At 47.2% G+C, this 21,809-nt stretch overlaps 3 protein-coding genes across 4 annotated transcripts; all 3 read left to right on the top strand.

The window, feature by feature from the left end:
* The first annotated feature begins 126 nt into the window (after nt 1-126).
* Nucleotides 127-18,164, top strand: LOC108033102 (protein strawberry notch). 2 transcript variants are annotated; one of them, XM_017107300.3, is made up of 13 exons: nt 127-688; nt 6,548-6,665; nt 9,476-9,880; nt 10,560-10,874; nt 12,698-13,147; nt 13,210-13,595; nt 13,659-14,065; nt 14,134-14,568; nt 14,633-15,836; nt 15,893-16,379; nt 16,453-16,591; nt 16,654-17,038; nt 17,138-18,164. In XM_017107300.3, the coding sequence occupies exons 1-13, from the start codon at nt 686-688 to the stop codon at nt 17,366-17,368; spliced, it is 4,965 nt and encodes a 1,654-aa protein (XP_016962789.1). In that variant the 5' UTR covers nt 127-685; the 3' UTR covers nt 17,369-18,164. The 2 variants fall into 2 exon arrangements, with proteins under 2 accessions (XP_016962789.1, XP_016962791.1); XM_017107302.3 differs by lacking the exon at nt 10,560-10,874.
* On the top strand, nt 11,059-12,174 carry LOC108033103 (uncharacterized). Its single transcript, XM_017107303.3, has one exon. It carries the CDS (start codon nt 11,318-11,320, stop codon nt 12,032-12,034), a length of 717 nt encoding a protein of 238 aa, XP_016962792.1. The 5' UTR covers nt 11,059-11,317; the 3' UTR covers nt 12,035-12,174.
* Nucleotides 18,165-18,481: 317 nt separating the features above from the next.
* LOC108033008 (2-methoxy-6-polyprenyl-1,4-benzoquinol methylase, mitochondrial) lies at nt 18,482-20,276 on the top strand. The gene is made up of 3 exons (XM_017107135.3): nt 18,482-18,756; nt 18,818-19,236; nt 19,846-20,276. The coding sequence occupies exons 1-3, from the start codon at nt 18,561-18,563 to the stop codon at nt 20,146-20,148; spliced, it is 918 nt and encodes a 305-aa protein (XP_016962624.1). The 5' UTR covers nt 18,482-18,560; the 3' UTR covers nt 20,149-20,276.
* The last annotated feature ends 1,533 nt before the right edge of the window (nt 20,277-21,809 follow it).

The following is a 21,809-nucleotide window of genomic DNA, read 5'->3' as shown; positions in this document are numbered from 1 at the left end:
TAAATATTTAAATACATTGGGGAGAAAACACGCCACCTACAGAGGCAGCCGATACCCATCGCAGAAACATCGGCACGGTTATCAATCCACGCAAACGCCTATCGATGTTTTTCCAGCTCTATCTAGTTGGCATCGAAGCGCTGGCGATAGTTGGCATGTTACGTGTGTTTTCGGCTTCCTCGCTTCCTTCTCGTTCTCGTTTCCTTCCTCCTTGATTCCGATTCCGAGTGTTGTGTGCGTCGAGGGCAGTGATTGTGCGATGCAACAACATCCAAAATATTAGCAGCAGCGAACTTCAAAGTGAATCACCGCGTGCACCAACACACACACGCACGCACACATGCACACATACGGCAGGCAACAGCAGCAGCAGCAACAACAACACCAACGGCAACGGGCATTATCGCAGCAACAACAACAACAACATCTAACGCGTTGAAAACACTTATTGCGGAGTATATTCGTTTTCGCTGCATTTGCTGACTGGCTGGCCGCACGATCGTTCTGCTTCCGCCGACGGCTCCGCGAAAGAGTAGCCTTCCGAACGGGAAAGGAAAAACGGCGAAAACAAACAAACAAAAGACGGGGAAAACGCGTGTGTGCGCGGTCTGTTGCTTATTTTTTGTGGTTAGCACAACAGCAAAAATTGGAGTGACAAACAACAGTTAGCCGTTGGAGCTGCAAGATGGTAAGTTTGTTTGTTTGTTGTTGCCGCCTCCGCCGCCGCCGCAGCTCCTGCCCTGCTGTTTGGCCGTTTAGCTGGCATGACTTAATACAATTTCTTTGTTGCTAAATTTTGCCGTTTTCCACACTCTCCCACACACCCGCTCACCCACACATGGACACTCACCCACACGCACGAAACAAAAACAAAGCGCCTGCAGAAGCGGAGGAAGAAGGAGAGTGATGGAAGAGGAAGAGGCAACTCATTCAATAATTGTTTTTCTTTTCTTGCCCAGCGCTCTCCTCTTCCTCTCCACCTCCCACTCCCACTCGCTGCTCCCCTGCCTCCCACCACCCCCGCTGCACCTTGTTGTGGGCTGGGGTTTCGCTTTTGGTTTTTGTTGTTTTCGAGACATTTCTAAGGACGCACTTCGCCTCGCATTTTCGCGTGGCCTGGAACCATGTGTTTTGCCCACCCTCTCTTTTTCCTCTTCGCTAGCTCCCTCTCTTTCCCGCACGCGTTCGGTGGTTTTTTTTGTCCGCACACGAGTTAAGCGAATTCAGTCGACAAAGTTGCGCTAGGTTAGGGTTAAGGCCATGCGACTCGGGGGCAACATGTGGGTTAACACTGGGTGGGGGCGGGGCGGTGGCAGCGTGCATCATTGAGATATCGGTGGCAAAGCCTTTCGGGGGCGGAACTGTCCCCAGAACTATCAAAACATTTGAAATCTCTAATTTGCATATTTGTATTTTTGCCTTAATTAAGAATTTGCTTATCTTTAGTTTATTCCGGTTTTTGAAACATCTATAGACCCAAAACTTTATTAACCCTAGACTAACCAACTTCGTTAAAAATAAATAACTTCACATTTGTAGTGGCTTTTCTTTCTGAACTTACTCTATTTTTTAAATAAAATAAATTGAGAGTTGCTAAAATTTAGTTTGCATGGGACAGCTGATAAAGCGAAAATAGGTACTTAAAGGTTTGTAAACTACCCAATTGTTTAGTTCAAATTTATATTTCTTAAATGGTTTTCGAAGGTCCAAACTAAATATATTGCTAAACAAATTTACATAAGTATTTCTTTTGTTCGTTTAACTTTGCAAACTTTCGTATTGTTCATTTCAACACAAGTTTGTCACAATAAGGCTAACATTTCGAACCTAGTCGTATGTATTCTCGATCGAAATAACCAAACTATTTGTCTTTATATAAATCCCTTTTTCCGAAATTTGAATCTTATTTTAAAGCTTATCAAAATCGTATGACTTTACCTTGCAAGCACAATTTTAAATCTATTAAAAATGTTTTCCAAGTCTTTGTGGTAAAATGAATAAAGCTTTTTGAAATAAAATCTGCATAGTTTTCCCCAGTTTAAAACCTATTGCATATTTATCGTTCGGAAATAAAAGGTTTGAAAATGCGATTTACAAATTTAAATAGACTTTTAAGTATTGAAAATAGTAAGTAAAAGGGCATATTGTATTTTGGAAAAATAAAGTAAGAAGTAAAAGAAAGCGTTTCCGATACAAACAGTATAGTATAGTATAGCCGATTCGATCTAGCCATGACGGAAACTTTAGGAGCGAAAGGGTTGAGACTTCATATTCGGATTCCTAAGCTTCTGATTCAGCGCAAGTTTGTTATTCTTATGTGCCACGTCTGCAGACCGTCCGAAACAGTGACGTTGCAGTTTTGATGCTAGAATAACAAATACCACAAATATATCGACTTCATCAATATCTTATTATATCACTAGATACATTACGCTAATATCAGTTTGGCGCCAAAATTTGGTACTACATTCCCTCTATATCTCCATCTCTTTTGAGTTCCGTTTAGCTAAATAACTGGTATCTGATAGTCGAGACACTCGTTTATCGTAGCTTTCTTCCTTGCTAATTGCTTGTTTTAAAGTTAATAGAAAACGTATAAAAGTTGGACGTAAAAAATATATTTTAAAGCTGCGTAGTTTCCATTGTTAGGGCATTCCAAGGTACTTTTATTTTAAATATGTAGTTAAAAGCTCGTCTCTATTCTAATGCCTCCATTAAAAGTCTGTATTATGTACACATTTTTGAAAACAATACAAGTTTTATTGGGGAATGCAAAATAAACAGGTAAAGTAACCAAGAACCAGCCTTTGAAATGCGCACCAACCTAACCATTCCTAACCATTAGTGCAAGGATAGAAATACCTCAGCTTCCTTCTTCGTTTATTTTATTGAATGTTCGTACCCAAGACTGTCCAAATTCCATCATTAAAACATAAAATGCTCATTTTTCACCCATTATCATTACTTTTCCCCGCTTTTTCTCCTTATCACTTGTTGCTCAGCGGTGACGCCAACCACAGGGGAGTGGGCAACACCTAGTCGGGACTCAAACCAGAGGCTGCCTTCAATTTTTTGGGGGATTCCCCGCGAGGGGTTTTCACTGTAGCTCTGCAGCGACTGCAGCTGCATCTGGGAAGTGCATCTCGGGAAAAGCGAAGTGCCCCTCCCACAAGCTGCGCTGCCCGGCCTCTGCTGCAAGTCCGGGCCGTTCTGATTGGGGGTGGGGTGAGTGGTCCTTCGAGCCGTGTTATTTATCGCCGCTTCCGCTTTGGCCACTGCATTCCGAGTTTTTTGGCGCCTGCGCCTTGTAAATTTTCTCGGCCTGGTCAACTTCGAACTGCCAACTCCCTGGTCCCTTCGAAAGCTGATTTCTCCCCTCATTTTGTAGGATTTTTCTCGCTTTATTTCACTGCCCTTTGTTTGAGTCCTTTTCGTGCGCATTTATCCGCACCTTTTGTTTTTATTTTTAAATTCGCCAACCCCCTGTTATAGGGGTTAATGCTGTGTTTATTTTTTTCAACTATTTTTTCGGCATCAACATGTTGATGTTGCCTTTTGTGCGAGTGGGTGGGCGGGGGTGTGGTTGAGAACACATGTTTTTGGGCAGAGATTTCCAACACTTCCCTTGTTGCAAGGTCATTCGTTTTGATTTTATTTTGTGTGTCAGCAAAAATGTTGCAATGTATAAATAGATTTGTGTGGGCGTAGGACTGCGGAGCTGGGGTTTGTTTGGGAGTAGGTATTGGGTTTCCGTTGAAAACGCATTTGAAAAGGATTTGGGAAGTCCTCAAGGATTCACTTCAGTTTCTGAGCTTAAAGAATATCTACAATAAATTATAATACATCTATATAAATAAAAATTAATTGATACAAATAAATAAAAATGTTGTCTTCTTTTGATATTCTAATATTAGTTATAAACATATTAAATATGGAACTGAAATAGCACAGATTAGAAAGTACTGCTCATTGGTTTTTCAAACTTTTAGGATTTGTATTTTAAATGTATTTCTATCTTTGAGATGCCCAGAACACCATCATGATTACATGAGAAATGTTTACTTTTTAGTTCCTTAAAGGTAAGAACCAACTAAGTGATTAGAATCTTGAATGTGTTCCGCACTCAAGTAGATTAGCTCAGTTGACCAGCCTGCATTGAAGGTTCTTCGTAGCGCGAGTTCACTGTGCTCACGGCATCCGTTAGGCTCGGCTCGTTCTGTTTGCGCTGCTTTTGGGCCAAGTCCCTCGCCAGTTGCTCGATCCCGGAGTACGCAGTGGCACAAGGTATATATGGACGCATATAGCCAGCGAACGAGCCAACCAGACCCGTCGCCACCCTCCGGCACCCTGCCCCCCCCCCCCCCCCTCCTCCTCCCCAAGGACATGCCCACATCCACATCCAAATCCACATCCACAGCAGTCTGTCTTGCTCTAATTGCTGTGCATGCGCTACAGATTGCTGCTCCTCCTGTCCTCCACTTTTGAACCTCTTCCAGCCCCCTGGCCAACCCCGCGTCCTCTTTCATCTGCAAGGCGAGCCAGAACCCTTTTGTTCCAAGGGGTCGAGGGGTGGTTGGGTGGTTACTGGGTTGCCAAAGGAGGCGGGGGAGGGGCAGGGGTTTCTGGGAGCAGGAAACACATGCATATTCCGCATAAAGTAGACAACTTCGTATCTCTGCATGCCAAACATTGTGTTGCTGCTACTTCGTTGAATTTCCACGAGGCGCGTGGAGGTGGGAGTGGAGTGGGGGTGGGAAAATGCCAACCCCTTTTCCGGGCCGAAGTGGAGCACTGTGGTCTGCAGCAATTGTGTGCGAAAAAAGGGAGTTCCCCAAATGATTACCCACTGTACTTATCTATTTTTCAATTTGGTAGATTAGATATTAGTGTGCCAATTATCTTTGTCTTAGAAAAAACACTATATAGAATGTATAATCATCACTAAAACAAGATTTTAGTTATAAATGGAAAAGCGAACATAAAAACAAAACTTTAAGTATTTTATTTTATGATATGTATTATATTTGAAAATAATAATAATTTTACCAAAAGTATATATATGATAAATGTTATAATATGATGTGTATCTTAACATTATATATGATATATATTATAATTGATATGATACACATATATATAATGATATGATATATGAAAATATGAATGATAATAAGGTTAATAATTAGGAGCTATTAGGTCCACCTTAACCCACAGTGCCCTCACCATTAGGGGGTGACAAGGGGTGGCCCTCTCGCGTTTGTTTATCGGCCTGTTCCCAGTTCTCCGTTCTCGGTTCTCCGTTCTCTGTGCTTGCTTGCCCTTCGTCGTCCTGACCGTCGAGAGATGTTGGCCAAAAACCCACCCCATGACGAGCACAACACCCAACACCTGCTTAACCCGTTGGTAACCCCGTTTAACCCGCTCCCCTGTCGCTGGCCGCCGAAAAATTGCAGCCCGGCTGGATGTGGGATGTGGGAAGTGCGATGTGCGATGTGCGGTGTGCTCGCCGGGCGACTGGTTGGCTGGGTGGCTGGTGAATGTGAAATTTCCATTTTGGTTTTGTTTTCGGGGGTATTCCGAGTTGGCGAAGTGGCAGGCAAAGTGCCCGTGGCTGCTAGCTCGACAGCAACTCCGGTCTTCGAACTCCGGCCGAGGTTTCTGGGTAGTTGGCTCCCACACGAGCACCGAACCAGTCGCACAGTTCCCGAACTCTGAGCAAAAGTGGCCATCGTTTGTGTGGGCGAGGAGTGTGTCCTTGGCTCCCTAGTTCCAGATCTCAGGATCCCGCAGAACCTCTTCGCACCGGCGACGAGAAGCATCTGACCGCTGGTCCTGCGATTTTCCACCGAAACGCTGTGAGTGTGCTTCCTCGTACATATTTTTTACGGCCCCCTTCCCCGGCTTTATATATTTTTTCCTCTTGTTTGCTTTCGGGGGCTTCCCCTATTTTTTCTCGCGGCGTGCGCATTTTTTTGCCCGTGCTTTTTGTGCCGTTTTTTCTAAACACTCGGGGAAGTCCCGCGCCCATGGCTGCGCCCTCAAAAGTGTGCTACGAAAATAAATGCGTTTTTTAACGCTTTTCTGTGTCATTTTTTCCGCTTTGTTTTCGTTGTCTTTCCCTGTGTGGGTGTTACTCGGTGTTTCTTGTTTTTTCTTGTGTGAATCCCCCTGATGTTAGAGTGGAATTTTTCCGAGTGTTCGCTTTTTATTTGCACCCAGGAACTATGAAGGTATCGATTTTAATTCGCGATGTCGTGGTTTCATGCAGTGCACTGAGAAAAATTTAAATGGATTCTAGTCTTGGGTAAACAGAAATAAATACAAATAGGAATATAAAAAGGCATTTTAATAATAAAAAATTGATTACGATTTTAAAAAGCTTATATTTAAATTTGAAGTTATTTAAATTACATAATACATTGTGGGTGTACACAATTAAAATAAAATTGAATTGATGACCAAAACACTTTTTCGTGTTAAAAATGTATGGTTTTTGCTTGTCACCAAAACCTTTAACTAATTTTTCCCTAAATCTTCTCATTCACAGACATCGAAGAAAAGGAAAACGTTATTAGACGCCGATGACGACGATGATAACTTCGATGAGGACGATTCGGGCTCCGATTTCGACGATGACGAGGATCCTGATCAAATAGAAGTACCCGGTGAGTAGTCGCACTTTGCACATCATTTTCGATGCTTTAAAGCTGAAGCCAAGGATTTCGCCTGCAAAGTGGGTTCATTTCGAAAGGGATTTGGCTGTGGGAGGAGCACTGGAAGGGCGGTGGCAGCAGCTCGGCACTCGGTTCTCTATTGTTTAGACAACAATTTTATAGGTAGCCCCCTTGGTTGAGGGGGCGTGCGGCTCCGGGGGCTTTGCCTCCATGCAGGCTGCAGTTTTAGAGCCAAGTGGAAAGTTTACATAGTTTTTGGCCTCCCCAACGGGGGACTCGTCCAAAAATGGGAAAGAAGTGGGGTAGTTCACCGGAAGGGTTGGGGGATTTGGGCTGAGACCGGGCGACTGGGTGTTTTGGGGTGGAGTGCCTTGCCAGGGGATAACTTATTCAGTTGGCATTTCAATCAACCTATACAGAACAAGTAAGGTTCCGAGCGCATTCCGGGTGACCAATGCAAGATAAATATTTCCCCTTAGCTCGTCAAATAGCTGGACATCTCACTTATTTTGTGGCTGAAATTTAGCATTTACCCCGCATTTCTTTCGATACTGAGTTAGTAGTTTGTACAACTGAATAAAATCAGAGTTCTCATAGCGTGTCGCAAGCCATTACGTACCGCTTATGCCCACTTTGGGGTAATTTTAATGCATGAGGGACTTATTTTAAAGATAATTTGACTGAATTGGTTATCGTGGGACGAGGAGAAGAGGGAGGGAGCTCTAATTTGATGGCTGAAAGTAAAAGACTTTTTACATTAATCAACAAGTACGTGAGGAAACTTAAAAACTTGCAACCACACGATTAACGAGGCAAAGGACCCACCCCCGAACAACCTGCTTCGCCTCCTTCGAAGGGTCTCTAATGAGTTATGCAAACTTGGCCGTGCCCACCCATGCAATTGATTCGCCACCTAAGCAACATTAATTAAAAGGCCACTTGCATTAGACCACTGAAACATGGAATCACCCTGCCCGTTCCGCCGGAGACAGACACAGGTGCACACCCGCCCGGGAGTCCAGGGATGTCCTGTCCGGCCAGGAGCTCTGTTCGCCTCAGATCTGCTAGATATCGGGGTATATATTCGCATGTGCAACGGCCTATATGGGAATTATATAAGCGCACATATGTGCTCATCTCTCCGTCACTGTGCGTCACTCATATGAGGCGGGGTTCCTCCCCCCTCCCGGCACATAACCCCGATTATATGGCCGTGTCCGGGAGGAGCCAGTGGCTCTGTGCGTCATTAACCGTGGCCTGGACATCGCGCGGTAAATTAATAAACTCGATTGCCAATCCCCATCGGGCCGCCGTCAATAGTCGAAGGCCGAGTTATGAGGTCCTTGAATAGAAAGAAGAGCTGAAATAATGTCGTCAATTATTCAGCAGGCCACCTGAAGTGCCTTTCGCAGGGCTCGCGAGTGTGAAAAAGGGGACGAGCCTCCTGACAGGTGTGTAAGCAGCGAGAATAACGAATCCATGTTTAATAATTGAGATTTTGTAGTGCACCGACTTAGGAGCTTGTAGGTTTTCCGTCCTTCGGAACATGATACACTAATTAGAAAATAAAAAAATAGTATTAAAACTGTCTAGCTTAAACAAGATATCGTATGATGTTTGAATTATCACTTTGATTCTTGATTGAGCAACAAAATTGTATTGGATATGGGAATCTTTAGCTTATTATAATCACTAGTTCAAGATTATATATCAAAGTATATAACGAATTTTTGAGTTTTAACTAAAAATGTTTCTTGTGAAGTTTGTACATTACAATAATTTGTTATTTTTATATCCGATAATGATATTGATATTGATATGCCTTAAGAATCTTGGTTGTGTGGGCATTAGATGGCTGCGATGCAGTACCTAAGGAATATTGTTGTTCCTATTGCTGTGCCTCGTCATATAATTATCCCGTATATGATTCCAAACTCGTGTTGGTTATGTACAACGCACATCCTTGGCTTGCTCATTTGTTGATTCGCTTGGTATGTACTTTGTGCACATGCCGAATGCGTTTCTCGGGGCAAGGCCTGGACCTGAGTGCTGGACATCCGTGCGGATCTGTTGCCGTTGTCTTGACCGCGACGTCCATCTGGCGGGCGGTCCGGGGAATTACAGGCATTAACGCATTACGACTTCCGTACACGCTCAGTCCGTCGGGTACATGGTCAGGGATGTGTGTGCAAATCTATCTGCCCCGTCCAGGCACACATGTCCGCACACATAATTATGATTATGTATTGGCCCGGGCGACCTTTCCCCTCCTATGTGCCACACGGGCCTTGCACATACTTAGACCCAGCGCATGTACTTCTGTCTTTGCTCATTAATTAGATATTTACCTTAAATGAGGGTGGTGCCGTGCTCCGGGGCTGGGTACGTCTGCAGTTTGTGCAGCACTCAGGGGGCATCTCGGAGGCCTTCGATGCATCTCAGTTGGAGGGGGCCAGTGTGTGCGAGTGTCATCAAATATTCGCGGCAGGCGGGGATTCACGTGCTCCGGAGCGCAAGGTAGCAACTCAATGATTCAATTTCGGTGCCCTGACCAAGCGATGTATTTGTATATAGAATAAGATTAGTTTTGGTGACGTAGCTTTTGATTAATGACACATTGAAACGAGTTTATGGCGCTGATAATGTATTTTGGTTAGTGGCAAGCACTAATGCTTCCATAGTGTGCTTCCTTCCCATTAAAACATGCAAATGCTTTCTAAACTCATCGACTAAACAACCTTGAAGTGCACTATAAAACTTATCAAAACTTTCCATATTTATTCGGCTTTTTTTCTTTTCAGGCGGTGGTCGCGATTTGAATACCGCTGTTACCTACGCCCAGAACATCCGCAGCGGAGTGGGCGTGGCTACCAAGGGGCCTGCAGCCGTGCCCATAAGTGTGTCCAAAGTCGTTAAGCCCTTCAACAACATCAAGCCGATTTCGTTGTTGCGGATCAACAACAACAACAACAACACCATAGTCACCACCGTCAGCGGCAGCAACAACAGCACCAGCAACGGCAACAACGTCGCCGTGCGCAAGATAATCACAACAGCGGCGGCGAAGCCAATAGTGGGGGGCGGTGCGCCCACGGTTGGGGGCGTGGCACTGGGCGGAAAGATCACAGCGATACCGATAAGAAAAGTATCACCCCTGGAGAACAACCTGAACAACATGCCAAAGAAAGTGAACAACGCAATCACGGGTAAGTTCTAGCACCTAAATGACCTGCGAAACTCTACAGCACACGAGAGAAAGTGAAAAGTATTGTTGCGTAACAGCAGTGTTGCCAATTCTCTGAGCGAAACTATCTCAAACAAAGACAGTCAGAAGTAGCCTGAATAAAGGATAATTGTATTGTCTAAAGACTGTATCTCGACTTATATCAAAGCTTTGTTCAATATTTTTGTGTAGATATGCTTAAGCCTATTAGGAAAATTAATGATATATAGTAATGAATTGTTATTGCTTTATCTGAAATAAATAAATTAGAAATCCCTATTTTAACAAACTAATATCAGAAATACCTATATAGTTCAGAAAGGTTCTATTGTTTCCCTAAGGAATACTTAAAAATTGGCAGCACTGGCTTTCGGCCTCTTAGACCTTGCTGTGATCACACTAATTAATGCTGCTTGTGTTGTTCTCTTCCTTTACTTTCTCTATTTCTCCACTCAAACACTGTATCTTGCTTTTCTTGATTTTCCCACGACTTATCTGTCCCACCCAAAAATATATGTAAACCCTCCTCCCCCCCACCCATTTCGTATGGTTTATGTTCTGTTCCTTGGGTTTGGACACTATTCCGTTTTTTTCTTGTTTTGTTTTGTGGACTCTTTGGTTTCGTTATCTCCGATTTCCTCCTGGACATGGTGGTCCACTAGCCATGGGCAGTCCAGCGGCCAGGAGCAGCGGCAATGCTGGGACGACTGGGTCGCCTGGTGGGGCCGCTGGGTCCACCAGCAGCTACTTGAACAGCCTCAGCACCAACGAACTGATGAACCTGGCCGCCTACGTGGCCGCCAAGGGTAGCAGCGCCCCACCGCCTCCGCCGCCGTCCACAGCCGCCAATTCGGTGAGGAGCCCGCCTCCGGGCGGCGGTCCCAGTCCCGGTGGCAACTTCTTCGGCGGAGCGGCCGCCGCGTCCACCTCAGCCTCTGCCGCAAATTTCAATATGGCCGCGTCTTTATTGGCGCAGAGTAAGTCGACTAATGTTGGTAACAACCAAGAAAACGCTCCTTTATTACCCAAAGCCAAGAAGTAATATCTAGTCTGTGTGTGCATGCAAAGTGTGTGAGTGGTGGGTGCCAGTTGAGGGATTTCTAGATGTGATAGGTCCAAAGGTAAGATTTCTATATCCAAACGTTAGAATCCTAAGTAATTTGGAAATGATTCCAATCAAGTTTTCTTAGTACAGCTTAGAAAGTAAGAACGCATCTCAACAGTAGGCGTCTGCCTTTCTTTTCGAGGATTAACTCGCTAGACTTCAATTCGTTAACATGCGTGGAGGTGAACACATCTAAAAAAAAAAAACTAAAAACAGAGAACAACGTACAATTTCAAAAAAATCGAAGAACAGGGTCAAAATTCCAAATTCGTAGTGATACCAAAGTTGAAGTAGTTTTTCTGTGAGTTCGCTGCGATGGACAACCAAAAAGACGAGGACAAGAGAGCAGGTGACGGTGGCGAGCCAACACCACTGGAGGCCACGAGCCCGAGACCCACGCCGTCTCTTGGCCAGGCCACCTGGAAGCAGGTGCAGCAGGAGATCGACTTCAAGGTGGCCGAGGCCATGAAGGACTTCTACAGCATTCACTCGAAGGCGCTGCTCCGCGTGGAGCGCATCATCGAGAGGGACCTGCTGCCCAAGCTGGAGAGCAAAGCGAGCGGGAACCTCAGGGAGATTGCGGATCTGGTGCGGCGCCTGCTGCTGCGTGTGGAGAACCTGCGGCCGGTCTTCAGGCTCCAGCTGGACGAGGGAACGGAAAAGCAGGCGGTGGTCGACAAGCTGCTCCATGCGACGAACGGCTTGCCGGAGGCGAGACCATCTCCAAACGCAGATGAAAAGCCGCAGACGCAGGGCACTACGACCACTGCCACCGACGTCATCTTCAGGAATCCGCGCTGGAAGAAGCAGCGCAGGGATGGCGGCGCCCCGGTCGCCAAGGCCGAGGAGAGACGCCTCTACAAGGAGCGCGAGCGCGCCCAGTTCGAGGTCAACCTGGTGCTGCTGAAGAAGTCGCTCTTCTCCCTGCAACTCAACCGCAACAATCGCTACTGGCCGCGGTCCCACTGGCCGGCCAGGGACCACAGAGGTCCCATCCATCGGCCAGTCGACCCGGCTGCGTTGTACGGCTGACCTACTGGAAGGAAACCGAGAGCTTTTCCCTCCAATGTCGCACCCGTTTAAGAGCAGGTCGATTGGCAGACGAGCTATGGTTAATGCTTCGTTTTCTTGTAGTTCACCTCAGCACACAAAATACAAAAGGTTGGGAGGAATTCGATTGGCTTTTTAGTAGTGTGGGGTAAGGTATTCCTGTGGGAATGGGTATGGAAGATATTGGTTGATATTGATTTATTGATAGTTTTGTGTGAATGCTTGTTGAATAATGGATTTCTATGTTTGTCTGGAGGAAATCTTCTGTTTTTTTCAGTTAATGTTTCCATAAAGCATTCTGTAACTGAATTTATAAAGTGTTCAAATCAGAGTGAGTGTTTAAATGTGCTGCTGCCCAAGGAAACTTGTGTAGATTGAATAGATCCGTGTGATACTCGGTAGATTCTTAGTCTCTAGAAGTACTGACAAGTAATGCCATCCTTGTCGATCACTAACTAACAACGCTCTTTCTCTCTTTCTCCCACATCTGCCTCTGTCCCTCTGTCTCTTTCCATTCGATGTCCTCCCGCGCACACCCCTCTCACTCACTCCGGTGTCCAATATACAAACATATCAACTAACCACATCATTATCCGAACAAACCGACGCAAAACCACAACCAACCCGAATCCCTTTGCCTTCCAGTGAGTTACGGGGGCGGAGTGGCGCCCATTCGCGCCATCAAGATGGCCGGAGCTCCTGGCGGGATCGGGAACAACCAGAAGCCGCCGATTGCCACCACAGCCGCAAGCGCAGGAGGAGGATCATCCAGCGGAGCAGCTGCCGCCGGCGTGAAGGGCAACCTCTCGATGCTGGAGGCCGTGCAGAAGCTGATCGCCATGAATCCGCAATACCTGACCAGCGGCATACCGAACAATGTATTCCAGCTGCTCATGAACTCCATGCAACGCGCGCCGGCGGCTCCCTCGCCCATGCAAAAGATCAATCCCGGCCCCATGGTGACGAGCGGCGCGGCAGCAGCAGCGGCGGCGGCCCACGCCTCGGCGGCAGCCTATGTCCAGCAGGAGGAGGACGAGGTCGACTACGAGGAAATGGGCGTGGCCGAGACCTATGCCGACTACTGGCCCGCCAAATGTAAGTGTCCTTACCTAGCCCCTTGAGAGCTTCTACTAACAAGCTGTTTTCCCATCCCGCAGTGAAACTGGGCAAGAAGCATCCGGACGCCGTGGTAGAGACAGCCTCGCTGAGCTCCGTGGAGCCCTGCGACGTCTACTACAAGTTGTCCCTGCCCCAGGAGACGATAAACAGCGGACATCTTAGTGCCCTGCAGCTGGAGTCCATCACGTACGCCTCGCAGGCGCACGATCACCTGCTTCCGGACGGAAGCCGGGCAGGATTCCTCATCGGTGATGGCGCTGGTGTGGGCAAGGGTCGCACCATCGCCGGCATCATCTACGAAAACTACCTAAAGGGCCGCAAGAAGGCGCTGTGGATCTCCGTGTCCAACGATCTCAAGTACGATGCCGAGCGGGATCTCAGCGACATCGGAGCCACGCGCATCGAAGTCCATGCCCTCAACAAGGTGGGTACCTGGAGTATCCACTGCCCCACTGCTGGCTAACTTTGTGTGTCTCTGTATCCGTAGTTCAAGTACGCCAAGATCAGCTCCGACGTGAACAACAACTGCAAGCGCGGCGTGATCTTCAGCACGTATTCCGCGCTGATCGGCGAGTCCAACAACAAGACGGGCAAGTACCGATCGCGGTTCCGCCAGCTGCTGCAGTGGTGCGGCGAGGACTTCGAGGGCCTGATCATCTTCGACGAGTGTCACAAGGCCAAGAACCTGTGTCCCGTGGGCTCCGGCAAGCCCACCAAGACGGGTCAAACCGTGCTCGAACTGCAGCAGAAGCTGCCCAAGGCGCGAGTGGTCTACGCATCCGCCACGGGTGCCTCCGAGCCCAAGAACATGGCCTACATGGTGCGTCTGGGTCTCTGGGGACAGGGCACTGCCTTTGCCAACTTCAACGACTTCATCACCGCCGTGGAGAGACGGTAAGTTGATATAATTAAAGTGTATGTGTATTCCTTCCTTACATATTTCTCTCTGTGTACACTTTTAGCGGTGTGGGCGCCATGGAGATCGTGGCCATGGACATGAAACTGCGCGGCATGTACATTGCCCGCCAGCTGAGCTTCAAGGGCGTCAGCTTCAAGATCGAGGAGGTGCCGCTCTCCAAGGAGTTTCGCAAGATCTACGATCAGTCCGTGGAGCTCTGGGTGGAGGCCATGCAGAAGTTCACCGAGGCGGCCGAACTGATCGACGCCGAGAGCCGCATGAAGAAGACCATGTGGGGCCAGTTCTGGTCCTCGCATCAGCGCTTCTTCAAGTACCTCTGCATCGCCGCCAAGGTGAACCATGCGGTGCTGGTGGCCCGCGAGTCCATTAAGTACGGCAAGTGTGTGGTCATCGGTCTGCAGTCCACCGGCGAGGCGCGCACCCTGGATCAGCTAGAGAAGGACGACGGCGAGCTCACCGATTTCGTCTCTACGGCTAAGTAAGTGTTCTTGACCGCCTTCCCTGTCGCCTATTACTAAACACAACTCTTCTCCCGTCCGCAGGGGCGTCTTTCAGTCCTTCGTAGAGCGACATTTCCCGGCACCCGATCGCAATCGTATCAACCGCATCCTCGGCCTCTACGACGAAACCCCCTCCATCGCCGACTCCACCTCCAGCTTGGGTACCAATAGCAATAGCACAACAGCGGCTGCCAAGCGAAAGGGAAGCAGCAACAATGACAACGGATCCTCCGCGGGTGGTAAGAGCAAGAAGAAGAAGCGCAGTGGGTCCTGGCAATTCAGCGACAGCGACGACGAGGACGCGGACAGGAAACGCAATCGGAAGCGGGACGCAGGCAACTCCAACAGCGACAGCGACGAGGCGAATAGTGATGATGACTTCAGGAGCGACATGGATGACGAGGATGAGGACGACGAGGATCACGACGTGGACAGCGACCGGCGGAGCGTGGCCAGCGATGCCAGTTCCGATTTCAATCCCTTCTTCAGCGGCAGCGACAGCGACATCGATCCGTGGGTGAATGCCCGCAGCAAGAAGTCCACCAAGAAGACCCAAAAGAAGACCAAAAAAAAGGTGAAGAAGGAGAAGGGCAAGAAGGAGGCCACCTCCTCGGCATCCAGTTCAGCTGCCACCGATCCCAGTGGTAGCACGACGATGTCGGCCACTGTGGTCGCCGCTCTGAACGCGGCCAAGAGCCGCAAGTCACAGCTCTCTACGCAGGACAAGATCCAGGATCTGCTGCAGAAGAAGCAGGAGCTGAAGGGCACAGTCACGCCGGTGGGCGTGAACGGTGTCAAGCTGAACTACGGTCCCCCGCCCAAAGACGCAATTGAACGAGCCTGCACGATGAAGGAGGAGCTGTTGCGCAAGATCGAGCGCCTGGGCTCCCGCCTGCCGCCGAACACCCTGGATCAACTGATCGACGAACTGGGAGGTCCGGACAACGTGGCCGAGATGACGGGTCGAAGGGGCCGCGTAGTGCAAACTGACGACGGTAACATCCAGTACGAGTCCAGAACCGAGTCGGACGTGCCGCTGGAAACGCTGAACATCACCGAAAAGCAGCGTTTCATGGACGGCCAGAAGGATGTGGCCATCATCTCGGAGGCGGCGTCCAGTGGTATTTCCCTGCAGAGTGATCGGAGGGTCTTCAACCAGCGGCGGCGTGTCCACATCACTTTGGAGCTACCCTGGTCCGCCGACAGAGCCATCCAGCAGTTCGGACGTACCCATCGATCTAATCAGGTCAGTTTAATGTATATCCTTTGGTTTTCCGCATTCTTATATTGATTTTGCATCAGGTAAATGCGCCCGAGTACATCTTCCTCATCTCGGACTTGGCTGGTGAACGGCGTTTCGCCTCCACCGTGGCCAAGCGTCTGGAATCGCTGGGAGCGCTCACCCACGGCGATCGCAGGGCCACAGAGACCCGTGATCTCTCCCAGTTCAACATAGACAACAAATACGGTCGACAGGCCTTGGAGACGGTGATGCGCACCATAATGGGCTACGAGTCGCCGCTGGTGCCGCCGCCCACGGATTACAGCGGAGAGTTCTTCAAGGACATCGCCGGGGCCCTGGTCGGTGTGGGCATCATCGTGAACAGCGAGAGTCACCCGGGTGTGCTGAGTCTGGATAAGGACTACAACAACATATCAAAGTTTCTCAACCGCATTCTCGGCTGTCCGGTGGACCTGCAGAACCGTCTGTTCAAGTACTTCACGGACACCATGACGGCAATCATCCAGCAGGCGAAGCGCGGCGGTCGCTTCGACCTGGGCATTGTGGGTAAGTGCAGATGAGTGGGAGCCATGTGAGCATCACAGATCGTAATCTTGCATATACGCTTATATTCCTCAAGATCTGGGAGCTGCCGGCGAGAATGTGACCCGCTGCCGGCTCATTCGGTTCGTGCGAAAACATGCCACCGGAGTGGCGCCCACAGAGATGCACACGGTTCGCGTGGAGCGCGGCATGATCTGGCAGGAGGCCATTGACAAGTAAGTGAAGGCATATGTCTGCGAACATGAACTCCGTGCTAACCCACATACCCTGCCTGCAGATACGCCGATCTGTTCAACGAGAACGAGGGCTTCTACCTGTCCCACCAGCTGCGCAACCAGAAGCGAACCGCCATCATGGTGGTGATCTTGGAGCACCAGCCCGCGCGCAACAGCAGTTCGAGCAGCACCACCGACTCCGACGGCGCCAGCAAGAAAAAGAAGTCGCGCAGCAAAAAGGAGATCATGTGCCAGATCTACCGGCCGAACACCGGTCTCCAGGTGCGCCACGAGTCGCTCTTCGAGCTGGAGAAGAAGTATCGCAAGGTGTCCAGCAAGGAGGCAGAGCCGCACTGGACGGAGCAGTACGACGCGTCGGTGAACACCTGCTCGCACGCCTACTGGAACGGCAACTGCAGGAATGTCAGCCTGGGTAACGACTGTGAGGTAAGCCTGGTTCCGAACACTCATGTACTTAACCGAGTCCCAATGATTTCCCCAAAGATATACACAACTCTAACCATTTTTCTCTTTCTGCACTTTCAGGTGGGCTTGCGCCAGCGGTTGTACCACGTCCTGGCGGGCTCCGTGCTCTCCGTTTGGGGACGAGTGGAGCACATACTGAATACACGTTCCAATAGCAAGATGCAAGTGATACGCATGAAGACGACCGAGGGTGAGAAGATTGTGGGCACCCTGATACCCAAGTCCTGCTTCGAGCCGTTGGTGGCCGATCTGCGCAGCGACTCGGAGAAGCAGGAGGAGTTCAACTACTAGTGTGCAGGGCCACTGGAGTTCCAGTTGTGTGATGTTGTTATGGCTACACCTTTGAGAACGCTATCCCCCCGTATCTTCCAAACCAAGGCCAAGCAATATTGAGTCCACAGCGGATGGTAGGGAGCATGTGCAGCATGATAGGCTTTAACATAATATATATATATATATAAATATATAAATACTACTATAGATAATCTTAATACATAGCATATGTGTGAAAGGACATGAATTATAAGGCTCCCGGATAGTAGCAAACGCTTGAGAAACCAACTTTTTTTTTCCTAATTTTAAATAGACTTAACCATGTAAATCAGACTTTGGCTCGTCATAGCTCATAAAGAACCACACTCTCATACAGACACCCGCGCAAGGAAAGATGATATGATATATAAAGAACGCAATGAAAACGCTTATAAATGGACTTTTCTCAATGATTTAAAGATTAATTTTAGTTACGATTAAGTTAAACACAGTGAACCGCCACATTTTGTAAACTATTTATTATTACTATATATATACATACACGTTTTTTAATTGTTTTTAATGTAACATTTTTAAGCACCTTTCGATGGCTGCAGCGCAGCGCGGCAAGCAAAACCCCCGAGCTAAGGCATTTTTTTTAATCAAATTGTAATTAGATATTTACTTGTAATGACTAATCTTAAGTTAAAACCAACAGACATTGAGAGGCATCTGAAGATAGGATAAGAGATCGCGAAATAATTATGTTCGATGGAAACTCATCTGAATTGTGCAAGCATACGTACAATTAATAAATATAAATGTGCGGATTAAATGAAGGTTGTTCTGTATTATTTATGGGTTATAACCTTCTGCTAAAGTATTTTCCATTAAGTGGTTTCGGTTTTTAGATCACCAAAAGACTGGTACCTTTTGGGGTAAAGGCTGTAAATGTTTGATGTTTAAAAAAAACACCGAGATCAAGAATTTTCGAACAAAAAATGAATAACATTTTATAAAAAATCTGAATCGGATTATTTAAAATCTTAAGAGTTTGAATTTGGCGCTGTTATCGTAATCGAATTCATGATAAGGAGATCACGTATCGAAAGTCGATTACAAAGCCGATAGGCCCACATATGGTCACTGAACTTCCATCCCTAACCGGCTGTTTCGTATTTTTGTTATTTCATAATATATTCTTAAGGGAAATTCCATTAAAATCGCCGAAATGCAGAGCACGAGGAGTACGCGCCTGCTGTCCCTGGCCAGGAGATTCGTCCACACCCGGACAGCGGCGCAATCGGCCCGGGAATTCACAGGTTGTGGAGCTGAGAAGCCGAAAGGTGCGGAATCCGCCTCCGGGTCGGAGCAAACCACGCACTTTGGCTTCCAGACGGTCAGGGAAAGTGAAAAGGAGCAAAAGGGTGAGTGGTTACCATAAGCCTATGCTTGCAGCACGAAGCCTTACCCTCTTTTCTTCGCCAGTGCACGAGGTCTTTGAACAGGTGGCCAACTCCTATGACATGATGAACGATGCCATGTCCCTGGGCATCCACCGCGTGTGGAAGGATATATTCGTGGAGCGACTGGGTCCCACGCACGGGATGCGCCTCCTGGACATGGCCGGCGGCACTGGCGACATCAGCTTCCGCTACCTGCGCTACCTGGCCAACCAGCCCAATCTCCAGCAGCGGGGTAGCCATGTCACCGTGTCGGACATCAACCAGCACATGCTGGACGTCGGCGAGGAGCGGGCCAAGCGGCTGGGACTGACCTCCGACCGTCTGTCCAACTGCACCGTCGCCTGGCAGTGCGCCGATGCCGAGAAGCTGCCCTTCCAGGACGAGAGCTTCAGCGCCTACACCATTGCCTTCGGCATCAGGAACTGCACGCATGTGGACAAGGTACGGCAGCTTCGCAGGGTATACAGCTTCTAAAAGCTTATAGCATTTACTAAAAAGGGATAGAATTTTGCACTTTTTCGGAACTCCTGAGAAGCCCCTTGTATTAAACCCAGATATTACTAATTTTAATACCATATTAGTGTTTTGCTAAGTATAATTTAATTTAAAAAGCTGTGTTCTATGAGGAAATACTTTGTTAAAACTATACACACTTAGAATGCTTAGTGCGAGTTCTTTGCAATTAATTTAATAGGAGAGATACACAAGACCTTTTTAATTTTAATAGCTTATCGACCATGTTAGCCAGTTTTTAAGAAATTTTAAATTACTCAGGGAATTTTTTCTATAATGGAATGCTTATGAGACAAATAGGAGACTTCAAATTTAAACTTTTGCAACTTTTTTAAGTATATTTATGGGACATTATATCATTATGATCGTACAATCGTTGCTAAAACCTAATTTTTTAGAAATCTGTATCATAATCTAAGTTTGTATCAGCACAACTGTATTTTCTTAACGTTTAAATTTTTTAGTTTAGTTCTTTTACTCTTAAGTTATAAGTTCAAACTAGCGATTAATTGCACACCTTGTTATTACTCATTTTAGGTTCTTTCCGAAGCGTACAGAGTGCTGCAGCCCGGCGGCCGCTTCATGTGCCTGGAGTTCAGCCACCTGACCAACGAGACGATGCAGTGGCTGTACGACCAGTACTCCTTCCAGGTGATCCCGCCGATGGGCCAACTGCTGGCCGGCCAGTGGCAGGCGTACCAGTACCTGGTAGAGAGCATCCGGCGGTTCCCCAAGCAGGAGCAGTTCAAGCGGATGATCGAGCAGGCGGGATTCGACCAGGTGACCTACGAGAACCTCACCTTCGGCGTCGTCAGCATTCACTCCGGCTTCAAGCTGTGAGATCCGCTGGTGATCTCCGTTGCTGGCGATTTGGAAGCCCCTTGACGGGGCTTACCCTCTGTTGGTTTTTCGCGTTTCCCCATGCTGCTCACGTCGGGCAGGTCATAAAGCATCGAATTGAACAAGCTTTTCTGGCGGCTTTTATTTCTGTGTGTTTACATTTTGAGGTTTATGTGGCTCTTTGTCAAATATATGTATTACATGTGCCAAAAACCAAGCAACAAGCAACGAATTGATGACATCTCCGGCGGCAAGGCCTGGGAAAGACCTTGAGGATTGTGTGCCAGACCCACTTAGATGAGCGGGCGATATGATAGCCAAAAAGCACCGAACTGTACCAGGGTGAGGCATGCGATTGAAGGGATCGATTGAAATTCCAAACACCCGTGCGCAATTTCCAAAAAAAGTGAAAATCAATGTAGGCTAATCGAAAGTTCATTTTCGGTTAGTGTGTGATATAATGCAGCACCAGCACTATCTATGGGTTCAGTTCATCATCAGATATAGTGCAGGTGAAATTTATGCGTGTGAATGCTGAATTTTAACGAAACCCGAATAATAGCATTGAAATGCCATCAAAATAATTGACCGTGCCATGCTAATTGGCCGCTGAAGACGGGTAATTGTCGATGGTCTGCTTTGCTTTTATTACAATTATGCTTTCACCCGGCGCCTGATTAGAGCGCATTCAGTGGCCCCACCTTGGGCGGATTATGTAAGCGGACGACGCCTTTGATTTGTATCTAAATTGCAGCCAAATCATAAACCTTCGACCATCTCCGGCAGCCGAAAGTGAAAAGAGTCCGGCGATAAAAACAAAAGAAAAACACATGCGGAACATGCAGGCCATTGAAAGCAAAAGTTTTGTGCGTGCGGAAACGTGCGGCGCATGCGTAGGTGGATTCCGGCCAAATGGGCACAGTGGAGCGGGGCCGGGCAAGCTGCCAAATTAAGGGAACATTATTTTAAACGTATTGAGCACTGTCTTGGTGGTTGACAGGCCAACATTTATTACCTTTTCTGTGAGTTGTATGGCTCTAAAATATGAATTTAAAAAGAACCAAGACTTTAGATGAACTACAATGCATATGAAATACTTTGTATGTATTATGTATTTTTTTAAATTTAAACAACGAAATATTATTGTTAGGGGATTTATTTCATAAATTAGCTTTCAAACATAATTTAAATCCTTTTCTTGTAATATTTCCTATTACAACTTATCCCTTATCTATAATTATAAATCCTAATTTGCTTGCCTGTTTTTAAAAGTTCACGCTGAATGGGGTGAGTTTTTGAGAAGCATAAATATAATATGTAGGCATAAAGAGACATTTAGTTGTAGTTTAAAAAATGAAATATTCTCTTTTAATATTTAGAGCCCATAACGCTAACCAGTCTAGCACCCACATTTGTTAATAATGGTTCAAATTGGAAAATTCTTTGAAAAGTTATGGGAAATAAAGTGTGCAATCCTGGAAACAGTCCCTTTGCTACTGGCATATCTCCATCTCTCTCGCACTCCACTTAGCTTATAAAGGGGCATCTGATAGTCATTTTATTTTATAATTAATTAAATAATAGGAAAAAAAATATGAATTTATTTTATAAACTCATAAGAAAATAGTTATTTATGTTTATGGAACCACAGTGCGTGGTCA

The sequence above is a fragment of the Drosophila biarmipes genome, chromosome X (assembly GCF_025231255.1).
Source record: "Drosophila biarmipes strain raj3 chromosome X, RU_DBia_V1.1, whole genome shotgun sequence".
NCBI classification, from domain to species: domain Eukaryota; kingdom Metazoa; phylum Arthropoda; class Insecta; order Diptera; family Drosophilidae; genus Drosophila; species Drosophila biarmipes.
This window is presented reverse-complemented; position numbering and strand designations above follow the sequence as displayed.

Coding starts and splice junctions, on each gene's coding strand:
- LOC108033103 (XM_017107303.3), top strand. CDS start 11,318: ATGGACAACCAAAAAGACGAGGACAAGAGAGCAGGTGACGGTGGCGAG.
- LOC108033008 (XM_017107135.3), top strand. CDS start 18,561: ATGCAGAGCACGAGGAGTACGCGCCTGCTGTCCCTGGCCAGGAGATTC. Junction 18,757..18,817: donor AAGTGAAAAGGAGCAAAAGG/GTGAGTGGTTAC, acceptor TTTCTTCGCCAG/TGCACGAGGTCTTTGAACAG. Junction 19,237..19,845: donor ACTGCACGCATGTGGACAAG/GTACGGCAGCTT, acceptor TACTCATTTTAG/GTTCTTTCCGAAGCGTACAG.
- LOC108033102 (XM_017107300.3), top strand. Junction 14,569..14,632: donor GATTTCGTCTCTACGGCTAA/GTAAGTGTTCTT, acceptor TCCCGTCCGCAG/GGGCGTCTTTCAGTCCTTCG. Junction 15,837..15,892: donor GTACCCATCGATCTAATCAG/GTCAGTTTAATG, acceptor ATTTTGCATCAG/GTAAATGCGCCCGAGTACAT.